The sequence below is a fragment of the Ostrea edulis genome, chromosome 4 (genome assembly GCF_947568905.1).
Source record: "Ostrea edulis chromosome 4, xbOstEdul1.1, whole genome shotgun sequence".
Lineage (NCBI taxonomy): Eukaryota > Metazoa > Mollusca > Bivalvia > Ostreida > Ostreidae > Ostrea > Ostrea edulis.
This window is the reverse complement of record NC_079167.1, coordinates 69,799,633-69,820,521: the sequence shown is the minus strand read 5'-3', so window position 1 is coordinate 69,820,521 and position 20,889 is coordinate 69,799,633. Positions and strand designations below refer to the sequence as shown.

The following is a 20,889-nucleotide window of genomic DNA, read 5'->3' as shown; positions in this document are numbered from 1 at the left end:
CGATACGAGACTAAGACACAACTGTGTATTGAATATAGATTTATTTAGATGTAATATCATTGACAGTCCTTTGTGTACTTGTGGTAAAGTAGAAGATGCTTACCATTTCTTTTTCTCATGTGCAAAAATACACCGCCCCAAGAAATGACCTATTTAATGCTATTTTTAGAATGAATAATTTGCATATAGTAGACACGCATGTATTATTATGGGGAGATAACGCAATCAGTACCACAGAAAATGAAGAATTATTTTCCTATGTTCAGTTATTTATAAAGAGATCTGGTGGTTTTTAGTTGATGGAATTTACATAGCGATTACTTTGTACGTACTACATGCATATATTAATCAATTGTACATACATGTATATATTAATCAATTGTACTTATATATCTACAGATATAATTATTGATATAATTGCTTTATGAAAGCTAATCATTTTTTACCTTTGATATACCTTTGTGTTTCATTTCTTGAACATTATCATATATGTAATCAATTGTCATATAGGAGAGGACGTTCTAAGTTTTAAGAACTTGTTCTCAATCCGTTTGTAATAACATCCAGACAATAAAATATGTTAAAATCAAATCAACTTTTACTTCAGGAACGAGTGTCATTCATATGTTCACCTCTATTTTAATCAGTATTAATGATATCTTCTTCTTTTTTCCATTTGTCTTTTTTATTTTGTTATAAGATTTGTGGTTTTGAATATTTGCTGTTGAGACTGAATTTTCAATGATAAATATAATTGAAACAATGAAATATACACTATTTTCGTTAACATTCTTTTTACATTCCTTTTTTTTTTTTCCATTTTCGAATTATTCATTATTATTATCCCTTTTTATTAACTGCCTTGTATTTTTGCTAATTAGATAAAATGTAATTCTGTTTGTCAATGAATTTCATTTAAAAGCAAAACAAGATCCATATTGCTAGATATATTTTTCGTATTCATATTTGTATTATTTTACTCAAAATTACAGGGCCATATTTGGGTATTCGTGGCTCTTGTTCTTTGCCATTTTGACGTAAACAGCGCTGGATTAAAATTATGATATCGTAAAGAGTGTTTGCTCGGTAATGATCGCCAGCTCTGTTTCTTACTTCAGTTATGAAACTACAGATACTGTACATTTGTTTAAGGCTGCATTGTCCATAGACAAAATAGTTTCTTTAATGTTTCTTGTTTCAATAGTCCATCTGGATTTCCTTTCAGTGTTCTGCGGAACAGCACTCTTGATGAGGTCAATCATATCAGTCTCTGACAGGGGTTCCGCAAACCGAGAATTCTCCATTGTACCTGCATTGTCGGCATTTTTTGAGTGTCCTCAAAATTTATATTGAAGTTCACAACAGCATTCTCCTCCATTCCTAGAATATCTTTTACGACATTGTCGGTGTCGTAATCTGATTCGTTGCTTTCAGATTTAATCAGAAATATTTCACCCCCACTCCCCATTGTAAACCGATCTAATGACTCCCACTATCTACTACAAAGTAGCTGATTTCTAACATACTGAGTACTAGTGAGCAGTCTTGGAAAACTGTTTGACCTACTTTCAGCCCTAAACTAGCTGAAGGTTCATCAATCCAGCTAAAATGTAAAGTACTCTTACTCTTCTTAAGGTGGCTCACTACACCCTGAAATCAGTACGAATTGATTTAATTATGAAAGATATGATGATATACAATAAGTATATATGCCAAAAAGGCAAAAAATATACAAATTTGGATAAAAACATGATTTTCAAAAAAACTTATTTCAACACATATGAACAAAAGACTCTGCGGGATTTGAACTCGAGGTCTGCGGTTCACCAGCCCAATGCTTTAACAATTGAGCTACGATAATATACAAACCAATCGATCGATACAAATAATTTCACAAAATATTTCAATCGGCATCTTGTGATGTGGTGTCATACAGAGTATAAGCTTTAGTGTAGTGAGCTACCTTAAGGGAGAGATTGTGACCAAATTTCAACACTGTACAAGCATCCGTTACGGAAAAGTCCGGAAAACTTGACCAAAGACAGACGGACAGCGCCATAATACGTCCCATCTAACGACAGACGTATAAAAATCAATAGATTTTCCCTTATTTCAAAAGACTACCTTCATACATTCATTATGCCCCATGTAAACCAAACACTCGCAGCTTCAATAAATTTCGCTTGTTACTGTAGACACGTGTGTCAGGTCAGTTTGTGCACGCCTCTAGTATCAGTTATTGCCATAACACGGTACCTGTCAATCCTATGTCGTCCGTGTCTGTAAAAAACTTCCTTTTAACGGCTCTTAACCCAAATTACCACAATTCATACGGGTTCATTAGTGATCATGAAAATGTATTTCTTGTAGGGGAAAACATACACACAAATTTCAATATGACCGCCATAGCTTTAGATTGGTAAAGACAAAATCTACTTCTCTACAAAGTTTGTATGCTATTTTACAGATAGAAAAGTTAATAGGATATAAAGATGTCACAATACTTTATGCAAATGTTCCAGTGACCCTACACTGATATCGTTCATATTTTGATCTGAATGTACATTAGTTCCCCCGGGGTCCTGACACATGGCTGTAATAATGATGGTCTCAATTTCACCTCAGTATCAATATTTCCAGTGAAATCTGAGACCGATACCAAAACCTTTCATTGCTCCAGAGGAATTCCCCTCTCTGTTCTACTAATGCTACCAGTATTTTATGTTTAATCACTTTAAGGCTTTCCAAAATATGATATTGTGTCCATGTTAAAATGGAGAACAAAGTAAACAATACGAACCCGATGGAGTCGATCAATGTTATACATGTATGTGTATACTTACATTCATTTCAGACCGTCGATAAATGTCATATATTTGAATTTATATCAGATCAACATTAGAATAGCTTTCTTCCATGCTATCTATGAGGATCTCGTAGATGCAGCATTCGCAGGATGGAATGAGTTGCGTCTCCAGCCTTCAATTCACTAAAATCCCCCCAAACCTCCACAATTCCCAAAGAAAGGTTTTAGAAGGATCATTCTCCCGAGGTTGATACTACTGCTGCAAAAATATATCCACATGATGCTTCGCCTAGATTAAAACCCGCGAAGTGTCTTGGAGATGGAAACTGTCTTTACAGAGCCATCTCAACACTACTTTTCAGATCCGAAGTCCATCATCTGAAGATCCGTCAACGAGTTGGCATTGGAGTTGATTGATAATTGGGAAGATTATCTCTATGGTGACACACTTCACGAAATGTCAATCCCAAAGTGGACGGCTTAGTAGAAAGCGTGGTTCAGACGTCTATGCTTGATTATGAAATGGACAATGAAGAATCAATGACAGATGAAATATTTCGGACACTTGTACTAGGATCATACAGCTCCATAGTACATTTATATGCAGCTGCAAATGCCATATACCGAAATATAGTGTCCATATATCCCAATGTTACCAACATTGCAATTAATAGGGATATGTTACATCAATCAATGAAACCTCTTCAGCCTGAGAATGGGGAGCCACTGTACACTATGTGGACAAATACATTAAATACTCGCCTTGATGCATCCTAGTCATCTAACCATTTCGTTCCAAACATAGTTTTACATGGAACCAGAAATGGAAACACGGAGTTGCAGTAACACACAGCTATGGTCGGATAAAAGCACCGATAAGAAATCCAACTCTATAAAAAAAAACATGTCGGATATATCAACCAGAAGAAGACAAACAGGATGAGTGTCCACAGAAAGCAAGTATGTTTTTGGACCAACCGGGCAAGGACGAGGAACAGCAGACGAGGGGATGTTTAAGAGACACAGAAAATGAATTAAAAAAGGCAGTTCGGGAGAGAAAAATATGTTATAAAATAAAATTCAAATTTCCATGGACCAAAAAGAAAGCTTCCCTCACGGATAGCCCGAAGTAGTTTGAAGTAGCTTATGCAAAGCGAGGATACTCGGTTATCCGTGATACCATGTTTTCTACAGTAAAACCAGATGGAAGAGACGTACTCAATATACCGAATACATGTATATCACAAAGAATCTGTTCAAAGCGATTTAATCTGATGTACTACAAACAATCGTGATATTTTGCAAGTCAACAGACTTAATCATAAAATTTCATATTAAGGTCACACGTCACTTTCATGATCCCGTATCGAGAGTCAGGGAAGCATAATGTGATGAATCAGAAAAACCCAAGACCAGGAAAAAATCAATCACACAATGAAAAGAATAAAGAATTTATTTACTATAAAATACATCAAAATTGATGAAAAAATACTAATTTGTATTAAACTCAACTCACAAAAGAGAGTCTGTTGTTGGTTTACCGCCGAGTTGAACTCTTACACGAAAATTTAGGTCTGTTTGTAGTTCAGTTCTGTCGAATCGGACGTTAAGTCCAGTTCGGTCCCCAGAAATGTAATATCCAGTGTAATTCTCCAGAGTGATTCTTACCACAAAATTTACAGTACTAAAACAAACCTCTAGAGAATTCTATTTCTAGAAAGTATACAAACAGATTATGTTACATTTTTATTGAAGTCTCCAAACCATTGTTCTAAAAATTGAAATAGGTCGCATGTGTCAATCAACAATATCGCGCAGAAATGTATTACACAACAATATCGTTTTTGTACTGTCTGTCTGTCCGAAACTTTAACTGAAAGTCGGAGAAATGGTCTTGAATTGTTGACAAGCATAAAAGAACCTAAAAGATTCTATTTTGCTCAATCATCATACTCTTAAATTGGATAGGGGTTGGAGTGGGGGGCTCCGTTCGTCCTTCAATTCATCAGTTCATTCATTATTACATTTTACCATTCATTACTACCATCAAAAGAGTGGAGTGGGGCCAATTCGCCGATGTTTATCTTATTTTGCATGTGAAAATAACGGAATATATAAACATTTATATAACTTTGTAAATTAACAGCACAATCGATAAACAATAATGCATATCACTAATTTATTGGAGGAGATTACAGGGGTTGAACTCTTTCATTTTGAAGCAGAGGGATAGCTAGAGAGAGCAGTTAAATGACTGGCAGCCGCCATATAAATTAAGTGGCGGATACCAGATGGTAAGTGGTGGCCGCCAGCTAGATTAAGTGGCGGAGTCATGTATGTATAAATGAATAAATCAGACTCCATAACGTGTATCTTTTTAATTGAGAACACTAAAAACTGTCTTTACAAAATATAAAGAACACTTTTATGCTCTTGTTTATGAAACATAACTGATCTCGATAAACATGCATTGTGCATTTATGTGCGGTCACGTGTTACTCTGTTAGGTCGTATTTTCAAAAAAAGGTCGTGACAGTCCACGCAAAAAATCCAAGCAGTTAGCACATCGTCAGCAAACGTCAAGGCCCCAGTTTGACAACTATGACGGTATACATACATATATATATATATTAAGTGGTAAACCGCGGAAAAATTGAGAACATCTTTTACATAGGCACTTCAATTCAGTCAGTGAAAACAAGACAGGGTAGTACAGAAACCCCACGGACGGACATACATACATTACTGCACCAATATAAGAGCCTTCAAGAAGGGTGTATAAAAACATGGAGAAAGTTTCCACTGACAATTACCGACTTGTGACAGCATAAACATTGTTAAAAGGCATTAAAAAGCATAGACATTTTAAAAAACAGTTAGAACATTTTCATTCTTTAATTTGTGCTTCTGTCCTATTTCTCCATATTCCCTATGCACAATTCAGTATATAGTAACACATATCTATAAAAAAAAAAGTCGGTAATGACAACATGAATAAGCTTCGATTTAAATTAGTAAATAATAAAGCAATCATCAATGCATAAAATACTTATCAAAATACCTATAAATGAAAAATGTCTCAACATAAGAAGTAAAATACATGACTTACATCTTTTCTACTAATAGACTATGCTTAATTGAGTTCAGTGTCGTTTCTTCAAAATATGTAAGAACACATGCACAGACATACATACGAATACCATTCTATTAGTGCAAAGCAAAATCCGAGAAATATTGGGAAAAGTAGATAACGACACATCTTTCAAAAAATCAAATCGCATGTCATTATTTCTTTCTTTTCTTTCATCTTTTCGTTTTCAATCAAATGTAGGGTAGAACACATCTTCTGTTTTCAGTTTTTGCACGTTCTCACCGCATTTGCAAGTAGCAAAATTTTGATCCGTTACAAACTCAACCTTCCTCAGGCATTTTTCACAAGGCAGTGTTTCCAATCTTTTGACATTATAAGCCGTGAGACCACTGGATGCATTGAATCCCAAGATAAACTCTACTCGTTGGTTTGCATATGTTGACCCCACTAACTTTTCTTTTGTTCGAACGGGAACAAAGCTCACATCAAACTGAGAACCATTGCAGACATCGAGACATATGGTTCCACAAAATTGTTTGCACCTCCCAGAAATAGTGCCCTTCAAATACTTGGGTCGAACGCCATGATCATGACCCTTGTCAATGTCAACCTCATTGACACCACTATCACCTTTTGGTTTCAAGAATGACCCAGGAATTAAACATTTTATTCCTGAACTTATACCCAGCCATTCGTTTGGTTTATGCGGTTTTTGAAAATAATTTCTGTGTTTTTTGACCTCGTCAAGCATGTCCCTTGCCTCAATATAACAGTTTGTGTCCTTCTTTAGAAGTGTTAATAAAGTACACATAACAAAAACATAGAATTTTGAAGTGGGAGTGTTCATAACTTCATGCCATTGGTTCACTCTTTGAAGCACATCCTCTAGTTCGACATCTCTGTCATATTGATTTAAACGAATGACATTGACCCAGTCTTTAAAGTCAAACTCAAATGAACTTTTATCTAAATCGTTTGCTCCTTTTTTTTCCAAGTCCATGAAATTTCCCTCCAGATTGCGCACGATGTCATGGATGTCCTCAGATGGTGTTTTATTGTTCAGCGACAGGACATCATAAACGTCGTATCTGAGTTTTATTTGCGTGACGAGGTAACGCCTCCTTGTGTAATCAAGTGGTCCATCATAAGTACATAGTTGGGCCATTTCTTGACCTTTGAATAACTCTTTGTAAATATTGACAAAATGAGACATCGAGAAAGGGAGCAGGTCTTTATCAACGGTAATGTAGCATTGCGTGATCAATTCACAGATATGCACCATGCTCTCTCTAACAAACACTGTCACTGGAGACGTTGGCGATGTTATGAATTCCAACAAACTTGTATCTGAATTTTTGTTGACATAATTACACACTTCAGTTCTTACCATTATTTCGCCCGTTAGACCAAACAATTTTCCGAGATCTGTAAATGAATTTTCGTGCGCTGTTTCAAAATGTAGACACGCATTACGCGCATACTTTACAATGTTTTCCACATTCTGATTATATGCCACCGCTTCATCAGAATCTTTTGCTGCCCTTCTTATTCTGTAATAAAAATGCATGCCATACATATGATACACCGTTGAATGGGTAGTGCGTTCTTTGAAAGCACAACTGCTTTCTTTCCTTTTACCTCTGTATTCTTTTTCACACAGCGATACTGCTTTTTTAAAATGTTTCTCTGCCATGTCATCTTCCCCGGGAAAATACAGAGTATACATGCGTCCGAGATGGGCGTGGAAATTCGGATTTTGTGGGAAACAAGATGTTATCTTTTCCATTATTCGAATTCGACCATGTTTTGAGGTATGTTTTTCAATATCCATAAAAATTCCTGAAAACTTCGGTTTTCGACAGGTGTATTCATCAATCTCTTGTGCATCTCTATGAACAAAAGTTTTAGTTATAATTTCAACAATGATGTTTTTGCTCCAATTTATCTTCCGATCATACTTTGCCATCATATCTTTGATGAATTCAAAACCAAAATCCGCCAGGTTTCTGCATGCGTCTTCACTTAAATTTTGACTTGAAGGCTTCTCGGGTCTTTGAACATTCCTTGTAAGTATTTGTTCGAGTATTTCCTTGGCTACAATTTGGTGACATATTCTTATAAATCCGACGTGTTGATGATTGCTACTTTTTACAACCAACTGGCGTACCACAAAGGGCAGATCATCAAAAGTTAGTCCTTGTTTATTAAGGAGTTTCGAAAACAACTCGCAGGGAACTGACATCTGGCCATAGAAATAGATAAGTGACAAATATCCAAGCAATTTCTGGGTTGCATCAAGTCCGTCCTCTTCGCGTAGCTGCAAGTAACCTTTAACATATGCATCAACGCCTTTATATTCGTATGCAAATGTTGTTAAACCGAATTCGTAAACTTGGTGAAGTTCGCCGCTTGCTACATCGTCTGCAATTGTCTCTAGATTCTGTCTCTTTTCTTCTGTATCGCAGAAATTAAAGTATCGCATGTAAAACTGTTTGGCTTCGCGCTTTGACACATGTCCTTCCATCCAGTATTTTCCCGTTTCCCGCATTTTGTCCTTCAGTTCTTGTCGAAGTCTTTTAACGTGTACAATGATAACATTAATTGACTGTAGCCTAAGTTGTTTGTACAAATGCATAACTTCCGGATCTTCTCGTCCATCCAGCAAAATCAGAATGGGGAGGCGTGTTTTCTCGAAAAGCAATTTGATATGCTCTGCAATGTCAGAAGTTGTTGACTGAAAATTGGATTTAACTTGTACACATGGTATTTCTTTATGTAGTTCCCACAAAATGCGCTGTGAAAGTGTCGTACCTCCAGCTCCAGGAGAATGATACACTTTCACAATTGCTGATAGTGATCGACTTATGTACGCTCTTCTGATGTCATGAAGAATTGTATCCATTTCATCTCTTTTCACATCAAAATAACAAGCATCGTCTTCATAGTACACAAACCAACTAAGAGTCCTTCCCCGCAAGAAATTCTCTCCTTCTTCTTTAATATCGTAAACATCATAACGCGACCTTTGTACATCGTGAAGATAGAGAATGTTCAAATCTTCCTGTAAATGAGAAGCAGTAAAATCATCAATACCTGGATCATTGGATTTGTCGTAAGTTGGCAAACTGTATCTAACCGGTCTTCTTGGCATGTCATATTTCAAATTTGTCTTCAAAAAAGAGTAAAATTGTTTTAGAGGGACTTGTAATTTAAATGTTGGATCGATCTGGCTCATGTATAGGGATTCACACTGCAGATTGGGATATATCACAAAAATGTCTGGCGACGGGTCAACGATTTCCTCCATTCTTAACAAAAACCGATGGATAAATCGCATATCTTCATCATTTTCAGGCCATAAAAGTATAACTTTCATAATAGTGTTATTTGAAATATACCGAGATAGAGTTTCTAGATGTTCTTCTAGATCCGATTTTACCAGCTTAATCCAAGATTTAACATTGGATTTTATGCATGTATCTGGGACTTGCGAGTCTCCTCTCAACTGGCACCAGTAAGTATACGAAAACGAAAATCGGGGACAATCTTTCAAGGTGCAAGGATGAACCGTTCTTATATGACCCTCAAGCACTGACATTAACCCATCTTCCCGACTAAACATGTCAAAATCAAACACACATAACCATGGTATAAGAGCTAGGGACTCAATTTTCGGTAAAACATCTGTTTTCCCTACCACAAGAGCAAATGACTCCGAGCTTCTTTCAAAATTGTGGACCTTTTCTAAAAATTGAGTTAATGATCGTGATACTTCTTCTGAGGATAGTGGAGACACTGTTTGGTCATTTATGGCTTGCTTTTTCAACATTTTCGATTGATATTCATTTGATATTTGTGCTTTGGTGTTTTCTTTTGAGTATTTTACTGCTTGTGATTTAGACGAAACGGGTTTACACTGAATTTCTTTTCTAAGTTCTTTCCTTTCTTCATTCGTCCAGTAGTTTACAGGAACGTTTCCTTTTGTAAGATTGTAGGAGTTGACACCTTCACGAATGTCAGTTGGGCGAACACTTGTCACTTGTTTTTGATCACCAGATAAATGCAAGGGTTTCTCTTCCTCTACAAAGAACATTTCCTCTGTAAGTGTGAGATCAATCTCATCATCGTCCCAATTTCTATCATCACCTTGAAGGTCTGTTGAAGAATCGTAGGATTGTAATTCCTGATTTGAGTAAATTTTGGGATCCTGTCCCTTGGGATCTGCAGAAACCTCAGCTTGCACATCTATTTTATCGGTTTCGTCGTTTTGGAATTCCCGATAAGGATAAAAATGCTTTATATCGAATTCTTCAACTTGCATTGGTTTTCTGATCTGCTGATCTCTTTGGTGTTTTTTCTTCCTTTGCATTGTTCTCTTCTTGCATGACTTACACCCAGCTAAGTACACTTTCCATTGACCACCTTTAATATGGTTCACTGTAAATTGGTTATCGTTCTTTATCAGATATTGAAGTAGTTTAGTTCCGACTTTGGATCTGAATGAATCACGAAATATATCCCGAAAATGTATTTCTAACCTTTGTAAATTCATCCCATCTTCGTTTCCGCAAAGGTTTGTTATTATTGCATCTATAATGTGTCTGGTTTCCTCACTCATTTCCAGGTTTGCTTGTTCTGGTTCTTTGAAATGGAAGAAAAGAATAAGAATCACTAATGAAAAAACTCAATGAATTCTAGTATATTGCATAATGTCGTTCAAAGGATTATATTAAAAAGAGAGTTATATAATACCATTTCTTATTGAAAATAATCCTATGAAATAATTAAGGAATAGGTTATCTCATTAGCATATATCTTATTTCTTGTTTTTGCTTTAGCATGATACAAATCCGTAAAAAACCCACCTGTCTCTGAGTTCCTTTTGATCACCTTCCAACCATTATCGGTCAGAGATGTTATCTTGCCCTCACTGTTTCGGCTGAAAACGGGTTCTGATTTTGCGTTGTGTTCATCTTAAATATGGAAAGTTCAGGCAAACAATTATTTGATATCTTGTTTAGTCATTTTTCGCATCTTTTTAAATCATCATAATAACGAGTTTGTATTGAACAGATGTATGAATACATGCAATTCTACGTATGTTGTATAACATACTTAATTTTTTCACCTCCTCCAGTAATTCGTTCACTGTCTCACTGATGACATTGATTTTTTCTGAAAATATTCAAAATAGTCATATTTTTTGGTTATGTAACGTCTAATTCCTATCTGAGAGAGAGAGAGAGAGAGAGAGAGAGAGAGAGAGAGAGAGAGCAATATACTTGAATCTTCGATGACGTAATCCAGCAACTCTTCATTCCTTTCAATGTCTTCCTTGACACTCTCTGTCAATATAACGAGCATGTCCTCTTCCATTCTACAGTGTTGTATGGTTTCCAGTTCTTTAACATAGTCTTTTGTGCCGTAGTCTCCTCTCAGTCTCTCACATATGCCCCGGGATATGCTCAAGTACTTTTCGAACAAACTCTTTTCTACTTCTGTGCTGTGAATGTGAGCACATACTTTGTTTCGTATGATTCTCATTCTTTCCAGGTCATCACCTAATGTTGTGCATTCTCGGGCTGGAATTTTATCTCCACCCCATCCCCTTCGCGTTGGTGGTATAATACGGCATGCCGACCTGATCAGTTTGTGAAGTAAGGAAACGTCACATTTTTCATACTCACTACCTTCCAACACTCGATCCATATAATTTTTGAATTTACGCTCCAGGTGGATGTCTTTTATTTTTCTCTGTAAATCTTCAGGACGTGGGTAATAGGAGAGAAGGATATCCCTCATAATCCGTGCAAATAGATCAATAACAATGCGGGATAAGCGAGCAAAGTTAACTTTCTTTTTCGTTGTTAGTTGTGATGTTTCAGCACTGGAAGACATCTTTAACGACAGTTTCCTCGGAAATGTTCCTGAAAGTATTTGATTATATATTTTCCATTAAATGAACAATAATCTATTTGAATAATGAAATACTTTGGGGTTTATATCTCAAAGGAATTCTTTCTCACTTTTGATACCGTGCATATAAAATTCAAAGTCTGTACTTTTCATAAAATTATCCTATTCCGTGGAACTTTCATTGCGTTAGTCTTTCCAAAGTTTGATTATTATACATGTAGATACAAAAAAAAAATGCGAAAAATAAGAACATGAGGTTAATGGTCCACATCTTATGTATCCGTCTTCCACATCTTGATCTACATGTACATGTATGCATATTTTGAAATACACCTTTCACACATTTATTTTAAAGGCCATATAAGAGTTTAATAAACTTGAATTGACAACACTGCATCTATTCAACTTTGTAGTATTTCAGAAGAAATCCTTACATTTTCTTGTACGTAAAATGTTTTACACTACTTTGTTTCTTTTTATGAATGAAAAACGTGTATACTTGCCGTTCTTACGGGGAATGTTTGAAATATATAAAGTCTTGTGAACACATAGTCTCATTTAAAATTCTAACCCCTTGACTCTGCCATGAACCTTAGGTCATGGTTTGAAGAAGAAAAATCGATCAGAAGCATCGAACATCCATACAGAAAAACATATAGTATATCAGATACACTGTAAACTTACTCGAGTGATTTAAACATGTTAATAATTACCTATGAAATGTCCGATAATTCAAGTTTTTGAAATGTCGTGTATTAAATTCTGCTAATGATTATTTGTTTTTTCATCCGTACCTGACTAAGGAATCCGTACGTTTACGTGACGAGTTGTTAAAAGAGCTCTGAAATAATGATATATACATGAACATGGATTTCTGCATATTCATATAAGTTACTTTTATTATGATAGAATACAAACAGACTAGGCATTTCTTCAATCATTACCTCCCCTACACTTGTTGGATTTTTGTCTTTTCTCTCTCACCCCTGATCCATTCCTCGTCATCCTATAGAGATGTATATTTACTCTTGCTGTAAAACATGAAGAAAACACTCAAAAATATATTCTACGCTTTAGATCATAAGGTTTCCTGATGAATGTAATACCTCACCTGTAAATTTGATATACTAGTAATATATAAATAAGATGTTCACCTAAATATTGTTGTTTGGGGGTGGGGATGGGAGTGGCATACAGACCTGTTTGAGATTAAATATTACTATTTGGTGAATTGGTCAAAGAATACAAGCATATAAAAGGAAGGGAAGCTATATTCACCTCGGTCCTGGACTCAATGAATTGATATTTCAACAGAGGTGGATATCACTCGCGGGTAGGTTAAGGATTCCCTTATTATAGAATATCATAGTGCACTTTATGCCTTTACTTCTCTGAACTACCAATATATGCCGTCATAATGGAAAATGACGTCAAGTCACTGTACACCTGAGCTGTTATGACGGGGAGAATGTCAAAAACTTTAGACCTTATTTCAAACTGCCTATACTTAAGATGTCAGAACCCTATTGCAAAATTCACATGTCTGAATTGTATTTTAATATCTTATATGTCCGGCTATTTTAAAATAGTTTGTTTAATTACCCTTAATTGAAATTCAGCGTGTTTACACTGCTTTGGAAAAATATACTTTTGAAATGTTCTCTGTTTTATACCAGTGATAAGAGGTAGAATTTATGATGTGTTTATAAAAGAGTCTAGCGCAGGTAATTTATGAGGATTCATTTGAGATTTATTGCGGAAATCGTAAGAGGAGTTTATTCTCTACCCGAGTCTTGCTTGGTTAAATGTGTGATGGCTTTGTTTGAATACAGATTACCCTCAAATGTGTAGGTAAGTGTGTCGGTAAGTTGAATTCTTCATGAAATACGTGTATTTTGTACGCAAGTAATACTACCATTTTACCCAAGCAAATTTCGGGTACACAAGGATACGGTGAGTTCATTTATCAAACAAAAAGTTAAAAATGATTGTTAAATGATCTGAGCTGAAGCGATTTATGTGAAACACTTCAAACAATTATTAATGACCGTCACGTGATTAACGAAGTCATGTGATATCATATCAGATATGCTAATATATAGTCGAGAGAACCTTCTATATAAATTATCTGTACTTAAACATATAAATTACAAGTGAAAACCAAAAACCGACCCCGCAATTCAATGTATGTTTTTAACGCATTTCAAACTCCGGGAAGCCTTAACATAGCTGCGCTTTCCGGAGGTGGATAAATCGAGGTTCTACCTCAGTAAAAGTCAATACCTATATATATATATATAGAGAGAGAGAGAGAGAGAGAGAGAGAGAGAGAGAGAGAGAGAGAGAGAATATGATTTATTTCCAAATTAGAGCCCTTTCGGGCATACAGCATGCATGATTGTTAACATTTCAATGTGCAATGTTTATTTTTTTAAAAATGATGATAAAAAAGAAAAGAACAAAACAAGAGCAAAATATGCACTATTAGTATGAGCAATGTTCATACATGAGACATTTTGAACATGATAATACTTATTTGTATTACATGTAAGTACCACCGTGTATCCTAATGCAAAACAGTCAGAAATACACACAGAAAAAAAGGAAAATATATATATATATACATGTATACATGTACATAACAACACTACATGTAATAATAGTAAAGGTAGTATAAGTACATATGATTAATACTCCACTGTAACGCAAAAGATACCACGGGACGGTGCATTGGTACTAGGTCAACATGTCATGTTTATAATGAGTGTATATGTGCAAATATGATTTCATATGGTTCACACATAATATACAGTAATACTAGTAGTATGAGCTTAGACAATGTACATAACATGAGACATTACTTGGTGTAATATATGTAAATACCATCGTGTATCCTAATGCAAAACAGTCAGAAATGCACACAGGAAGAAAATAATAACAATATATGCAATGACACATAATAATAGTAAAAGGCACGTAGTACAAGTACATATGATTGACTGTAATGCAAAAGATACCACGGGACGGTGCATTGGTACTAAGTCAACATGTCATGTTTACAATGAGTGCATAATTATGTATAAACATACCGGTATTGGTTTGAACTTTCACATGCTTCATTATATATATATATATATATATATATATATTTATTTCAAACATTTCGGTTGAGCATCACTGAAGAGACATTATTTGTCGAAATGCGCATCTGGTGCATCAAAATTGGTACCGTATAAGTTTTATATATATATATATATATATATATATATATATATATATATATAACACATCATGTTTGGTACAATTCATTGCAGAATATACATGGATATGTTGAAGGTTGCTTCAAGCAGAATCAAACATTAATCAAATCTTCTTTTTTCCGCTTGCCAGAAATCAACAAACATATTCTGTGGAATGTCATAAGTATGCATTAGGTAACATGTTACTTACAAAATATTAATCAATGGACCGTTCGGTGAGAAGAATAACCTTTTATAGATAGCATCACTTTATCGTATAATTGTATTTCTAAGGTATTACACTTTTGTATAACAAAAAATAGGCATGCAGATAATTTTTATATTTTCTACGATTCAACCCCCCCCCCCCCAAAAAAAAACATTCCTTATACCTTCCAATCAGTTCTTTCTTGTCTTCTCCTCATGAAAGTAAAGTGAATAACATGGCATTTTCCAATCCATTCTTCCTCCACTTTTGTCACCTCATTCTATCTTTCGGGTATATTCATTGTGGTTACTTTCGGTTTTGATATGGATTCTCCGAAGACTATAAATAACTTTAATCGTTGTGCTTATACCTTTGAAGATCCAAAACGTAATATATTATTTTTTTAATTCTTGAGCTGAGATAGAGCGTATCCAGACATTGAAGTGCAAGCCCAGTGCAGCGAGATATGTGAATGTCGCTTAAATCGACCCAATGTGCGGGGAGTGAAAATTCTAGATCCTAATTTGTTGCTAAAAATTAAGTTACAAATCATTTTTATTCCTGTATATTTATTTTACAATGAATTTTATCCATCCGTTCATTGATTCAGATCCTCAGACGTTAGAAAAAGCTGCATTTCCACTCAATCCAAGTTGTGTGTCACGTCCAGCATTATTCATAAACACTTCTTGCCAAACGTTAGTACTTGATATTGCAACGTATTTATATTTTAAAATAACTGAAATTTATAGTTAGAGGTCCTCTATTATATGTGATTACTGACAAATCCATCTTATCAATTACAATGTGTGTACCTGATCGTTTTAACAGAAGGGGTTCTGGTTCTGCACACAAAATGACTGCACTTGTAAACATGTGTGTACTTTCCTTGAACTAATAATGCTCCTACCGGATGTACTTAATATGCGTGTTTTAGGGAATGCGCCATACGTAAATGGGTAAGAAAATATCAACATCCGGTGTATTTTTAGAAGCGGAAGCACGTGTATGTAAATTTTCAGTAAACGATGTCTTGGCGATTTCTACCTTCCCTGAGCTGAGTCTAGTAAGGCTACGTACATGGCGAAAAGTAGAGTTGGAAATTAAAAATTTTACTTATCCACCTCAAGAAGAAAATTCATATATGAAATTAAAAATAGAAGAATTATCAGACGGTGAAGTAATCTAGTTACATGCTCAGTGGGGGCGCTAGGTGCCAAACGAATGAAAGAATCATCTTGACTTACAACAAATTTTGATTTCCTTGTTACGGAATCTGATGTCTCAATATAGGCCATGCCATTGGCAAAATAATCTCTTCAGGATTAGCATTTCCCCCTCTTCAGTCAAAAGCTTGTAGTCTTTGTACAAAATATTGTATGCAGAGGGCTGGATAAAAACACATTTAGCTTAGCACATCAGATGATTTTTAAATTTTGATATAAATGAAAGCAAGTGGACAATAAACATTGTTGACTGTGGTGTAGGGACAATAAGTAAAACAGTTCAGACAGGCACTGCCCCATCTGCCAGAACAAGTCATTATTGAATCTTGACGAAGATAACTGATGATTTTCTTTTATTGTAGGGAGGTTTATATAGAAATGGGAACTAAATTCAAGTGTATTCCCTAAATTTGAAAACTTAGAGATAAGAATGCATATTTGAATCAAATTCTCTTTGAAATATCATTTCAAAAGCCGAGAAAAATTTAAAAATCTAACGAAAAATTACGTTTAATAATGAAAACAATCAACCGGAAGTAGTATTTTTCTCAAAATTTGCTGTAAGGAAATATGATTTGTCCAGAAAATGAGGAAAAAACTCTGAATCGGACTTACTGCAACTTAATCGTCAGAGGAAATTCAAGCTACTTACAAAAATCGAAGATTCAAATCAAAATATCCTCATAACAATTATTAGTTTAATCACCGAGTTGGGAGTATATCAATCTCTTTAATCACAACCAGTCGAAAATATTAAAAAATTCATTAAAAATTCATTTCTTGATCAATTTCTATAATTTTTTCCCCAACGAAGCGCTTATTTATATTCTCTCAATTTCAGATCAGTGTGCATGTGCAAAGGGAAAATCCCGTCTGAAAATAGAAATGCGCATACCTGAGAGGGTCGTATCAATATACGGCCCGCTTCAATGTTGCGACGTCATAGGTCACCTAATTTGCATTAATTATTCATAGTTACAAGGAGCAAGGAAAGTTCTATGTGCCTGGTCGTGCAGAAGAGGGTCACCGTTTACAGGATCTATAGGAAGACTGGCACTATAGATGAGGATAGAAAGTTTTCCCCATTCATCTATTTAGCAAAGGCAGATATATATATATATATATATATATATATATATATGATTTATAAATATAACATTTAAGGGAAAGGCAACCCTAACCACATATTTGCTTTTATGAATAAAGTATTACTTACTGATATCGTAATTGACAGTCTTTAACAACAAAAATCCTTGATTAACAATTAAATAAATATTAATCTATCATGTATTTTAAATTAATACCAGCCGCTAAGAGAGTGGCCATTAAAGTGTAATTTGTGACGTCACACCGTCTATTCCGGTTTATTTCATCAGCAGCACTGTAAACATGACAAGTCACGAACAGTTAAGTTTGGAGCCATATAGATTTGAGCCTGTTCTTTCGCCAGAAGAAATTGAGAAAAGAAGACGTGCAGTCGAGCAGCAGACCAGGCAGACGGTAAACGTTTCTTCATACATATGTCTTGAACCTCAACTTGTCATTACGCAAATGATGGATCCAATTTACGTAGTCTTTTCTTTTCAAATAACTTGGTTGAGTCGGGAATTTCGAGAGAGAAAACCCAACCATTATTCACATCTCCTCTTCGCATCAGAGTAATTAACTGCTTGCCAGGAAGGCATCAACCTATTTATTCGTAAAATCTACCACATGCACAACTTTGATGATCTCACAGGTGCTTTGGTTCAGGACACCCCCACCCCCATCCCCGCCATAAGTTGATTTAATTAATGTTTTTGTTGAAAATATTTCTAATGCATGTCAACGTCTTGCATACCCATAAAGTCCAAAATACATGTAATTCAAAATAAGCCCTTTTAAAAAAATACCCGCACTGGTTATTATAAGTTCTGTTATAATACACAATGAGGGTATTTTGTTCAAAGGGCTTATTTTGAATTATTTTGGACTTTATGGGTATGCAAGACGTTGTTAACAAGCATTAGAAATATTTTAAAGAAAAATAAAATAATAAAATCAACTCATGTAATTTATTCGGAAGGGGGGGGGGAGGGGGGTCCTGAACCCAAGCACCTGTGGATGATCTTAGAATCTCATCAAAACCGGAACAGACAGTGTGACGTCAAAATTATTGATTTTTGTGGTCTTGAATACAAAAGAGTTACACATCATAGCAGCCTCTATAGATCGCGGGAATTTCATTTTTTACGTTTTCAAACTAGTACTGAAGCTTATCTAGGCCATATATCAACATAATTGTATGACAAATCTTTATCATATGATAAATCCTATCATTTATCATGTAAAAATCTTTTGGGCTGCCTTTCCCTTTAAGGACATATTTATTTTTAGGTCAACAATCAAAATCGATAAAGCGAATTAAATGGTTTAACCTGCTAACTGTGTATGGAGGAGCATGAAGGCCATTTTGACCAATTTACCTATTTTGTATTGTTACTGTAACTGTTTTGTACCCTTTATATAAGTGCCAATGATTTAAAACACTCGTGTGATAAAACGTGATTCAACCTACATAGCATTTGGTGAGTCAACATAAATTTGAGACATCCTTACCTCCCTTTTCCTTGTCAGTATTTCTTCGCCTTTCTTTCAGGTGAACGTCTTTCAACCCATGTATATCCTTCTCTTTATTACAGAGAAACAAAATAACCCTCTATTAGTAATTGCGTCGTAGATACATCCTGTGTTTTCAATACATACTTTCAGTTTTAGTTTGAATTCTTCGGAGACCAAGAATCGATTTAGAAGATATCCAACGAGGAAGGAGAACACATTTTAAATTACCTGCGCTTTAAGCTCAAGGTATCTTTACTACTTGATCAAAGTCTGTCGTTTGTGTGTGTGCGGTGGTTTTTTTTTTTTTTTTTTTTTTTTTTTATCTCTCCAGAACCACTTAGCTAACTTTAACCATATTCGACATAAAGTATCTTCAAATGATGGGCCATGCAATTTTCGAAGGGGGAAATAATTGGGGAAACAATAAACGCAGGGTGATTGTTAAAAAAAAAAACTCCCCAAGAATCACTAAAAACCAGAGAAGATGCAATTTGCATGAAAGCCAATCTGATTAAAGTACAGACCTATATTATTATAGGTCTGTACTTTAGACAGATTGCATGAAAGCTTCTTTATATGATAAAAACTTAAGTTTGGGACGAGGGTGGAATCATAAGAGAAGTTTAAAGCTGCACAAAGTAAGTCTTCCTTTTAACAATTCTGCAATTTCGGGGGTAAAAAGATTAGTTCAGCTACACATCTACAAACAGTAACGAATCATCTTTAAAGGTCAAGAGTAGTTCCTGGAAAAACTTCCGGACTACAATCACGGTCTTTAATTTATCAAATATTGATATTGCGGAAATGTCTTGACCCTTGCCCCTCAGGATCTGGGCGAGGCCAAAACTAAACACACTGTCACATAAGAAAATCTGAGATGGAATCTTCTTCTTTTAAAAGAACCACATGTCTACAATTTTCATATTGAAATGCAAATATCTCCATGTGGTGTAGATTAAAGTTTGTGCAATGATCCCCGGAGTCAGGGAGAGTTTGAATTCTTACATTGGACATATTAAAAAATCTTAGTATGGATTTCGATGCTACATTGGGTTATGTCTCCTGTCTATATAGCAATGTTACGTAACTGTTTTACAGTATGTAGTGCGTCCCACAGAATGATTAAGGTGAAATTGGTCTTGTACACTATATTATTTTCTCATTGGCTGGCCTAGTTTGTACCAATTTCTTGTAATAAACAAGGTTACCCTATCCAGTTTTCGCGGAAAGTTTGAACCATGAGATGTTAGTATCTACAGTATTTGGAGATACTGTATTCACCTTAAAAAAGTGAAGTAAATCTAGCTCCGTACTTGTTTTCATTTATTAAATTGGTATACAAGTATCCTCATGAAAGATGAAGATAACGAACAGTGATCAATCTCACAACTCATATAAGCAATACAAAATAGATACTTGGGCAAATACAGAGCCCTGGTTATACCAGAGAGGGGACCAGGTGCGTAGGAGGAGTAAGCATTCCCTGTCGACCTGTCACACCCGTCGTGAGACCTATATCTTGATCAGGTAAACGGAGTTATCCGTAGTCAAAATCAGTGAACCAAGAACAGCCTAACACTCGGCATGAAACAGGTCAGACAGCATTTGACCCAATGATAGGTTGTATTGGCAAACTAGATCGTTGTAACGACCATAGAATTTGCGAAATGCTGACTTTAAACAAGACTGTTGAAATCCCTGCACCATCGATTTGTTTGTCAGTAGCCTGTCTCGATTTAAAAACTGATATTACGCAGAACATGCTCTTGCGTATCGAATCAGTTGAGAGATATAAACACCAT

At 35.2% G+C, this 20,889-nt stretch overlaps 1 protein-coding gene across 4 annotated transcripts; it reads right to left on the bottom strand.

Annotated features, from left to right (window-relative positions):
• Positions 1-4,241: 4,241 nt before the first annotated feature.
• On the bottom strand, positions 4,242-19,347 carry LOC125669128 (uncharacterized). 4 transcript variants are annotated; one of them, XM_056163633.1, is made up of 8 exons: positions 16,076-16,171; positions 15,445-15,630; positions 12,758-12,844; positions 12,608-12,654; positions 11,180-11,824; positions 11,013-11,072; positions 10,763-10,870; positions 4,242-10,538 (listed from the first exon to the last, which is right to left on the bottom strand). In XM_056163633.1, exons 5-8 carry the CDS (start codon positions 11,793-11,795, stop codon positions 6,124-6,126), a joined length of 5,199 nt encoding a protein of 1,732 aa, XP_056019608.1. In that variant the 5' UTR covers positions 11,796-11,824; positions 12,608-12,654; positions 12,758-12,844; positions 15,445-15,630; positions 16,076-16,171; the 3' UTR covers positions 4,242-6,123. The 4 variants fall into 4 exon arrangements, with proteins under 4 accessions (XP_056019608.1, XP_056019607.1, XP_056019609.1 ...); XM_056163632.1 differs by lacking the exons at positions 15,445-15,630; positions 16,076-16,171 and adding an exon at positions 19,085-19,347; XM_056163634.1 differs by lacking the exon at positions 15,445-15,630 and having other exon boundaries at positions 16,076-16,179.
• Between the last annotated feature and the right edge of the window lie 1,542 nt (positions 19,348-20,889).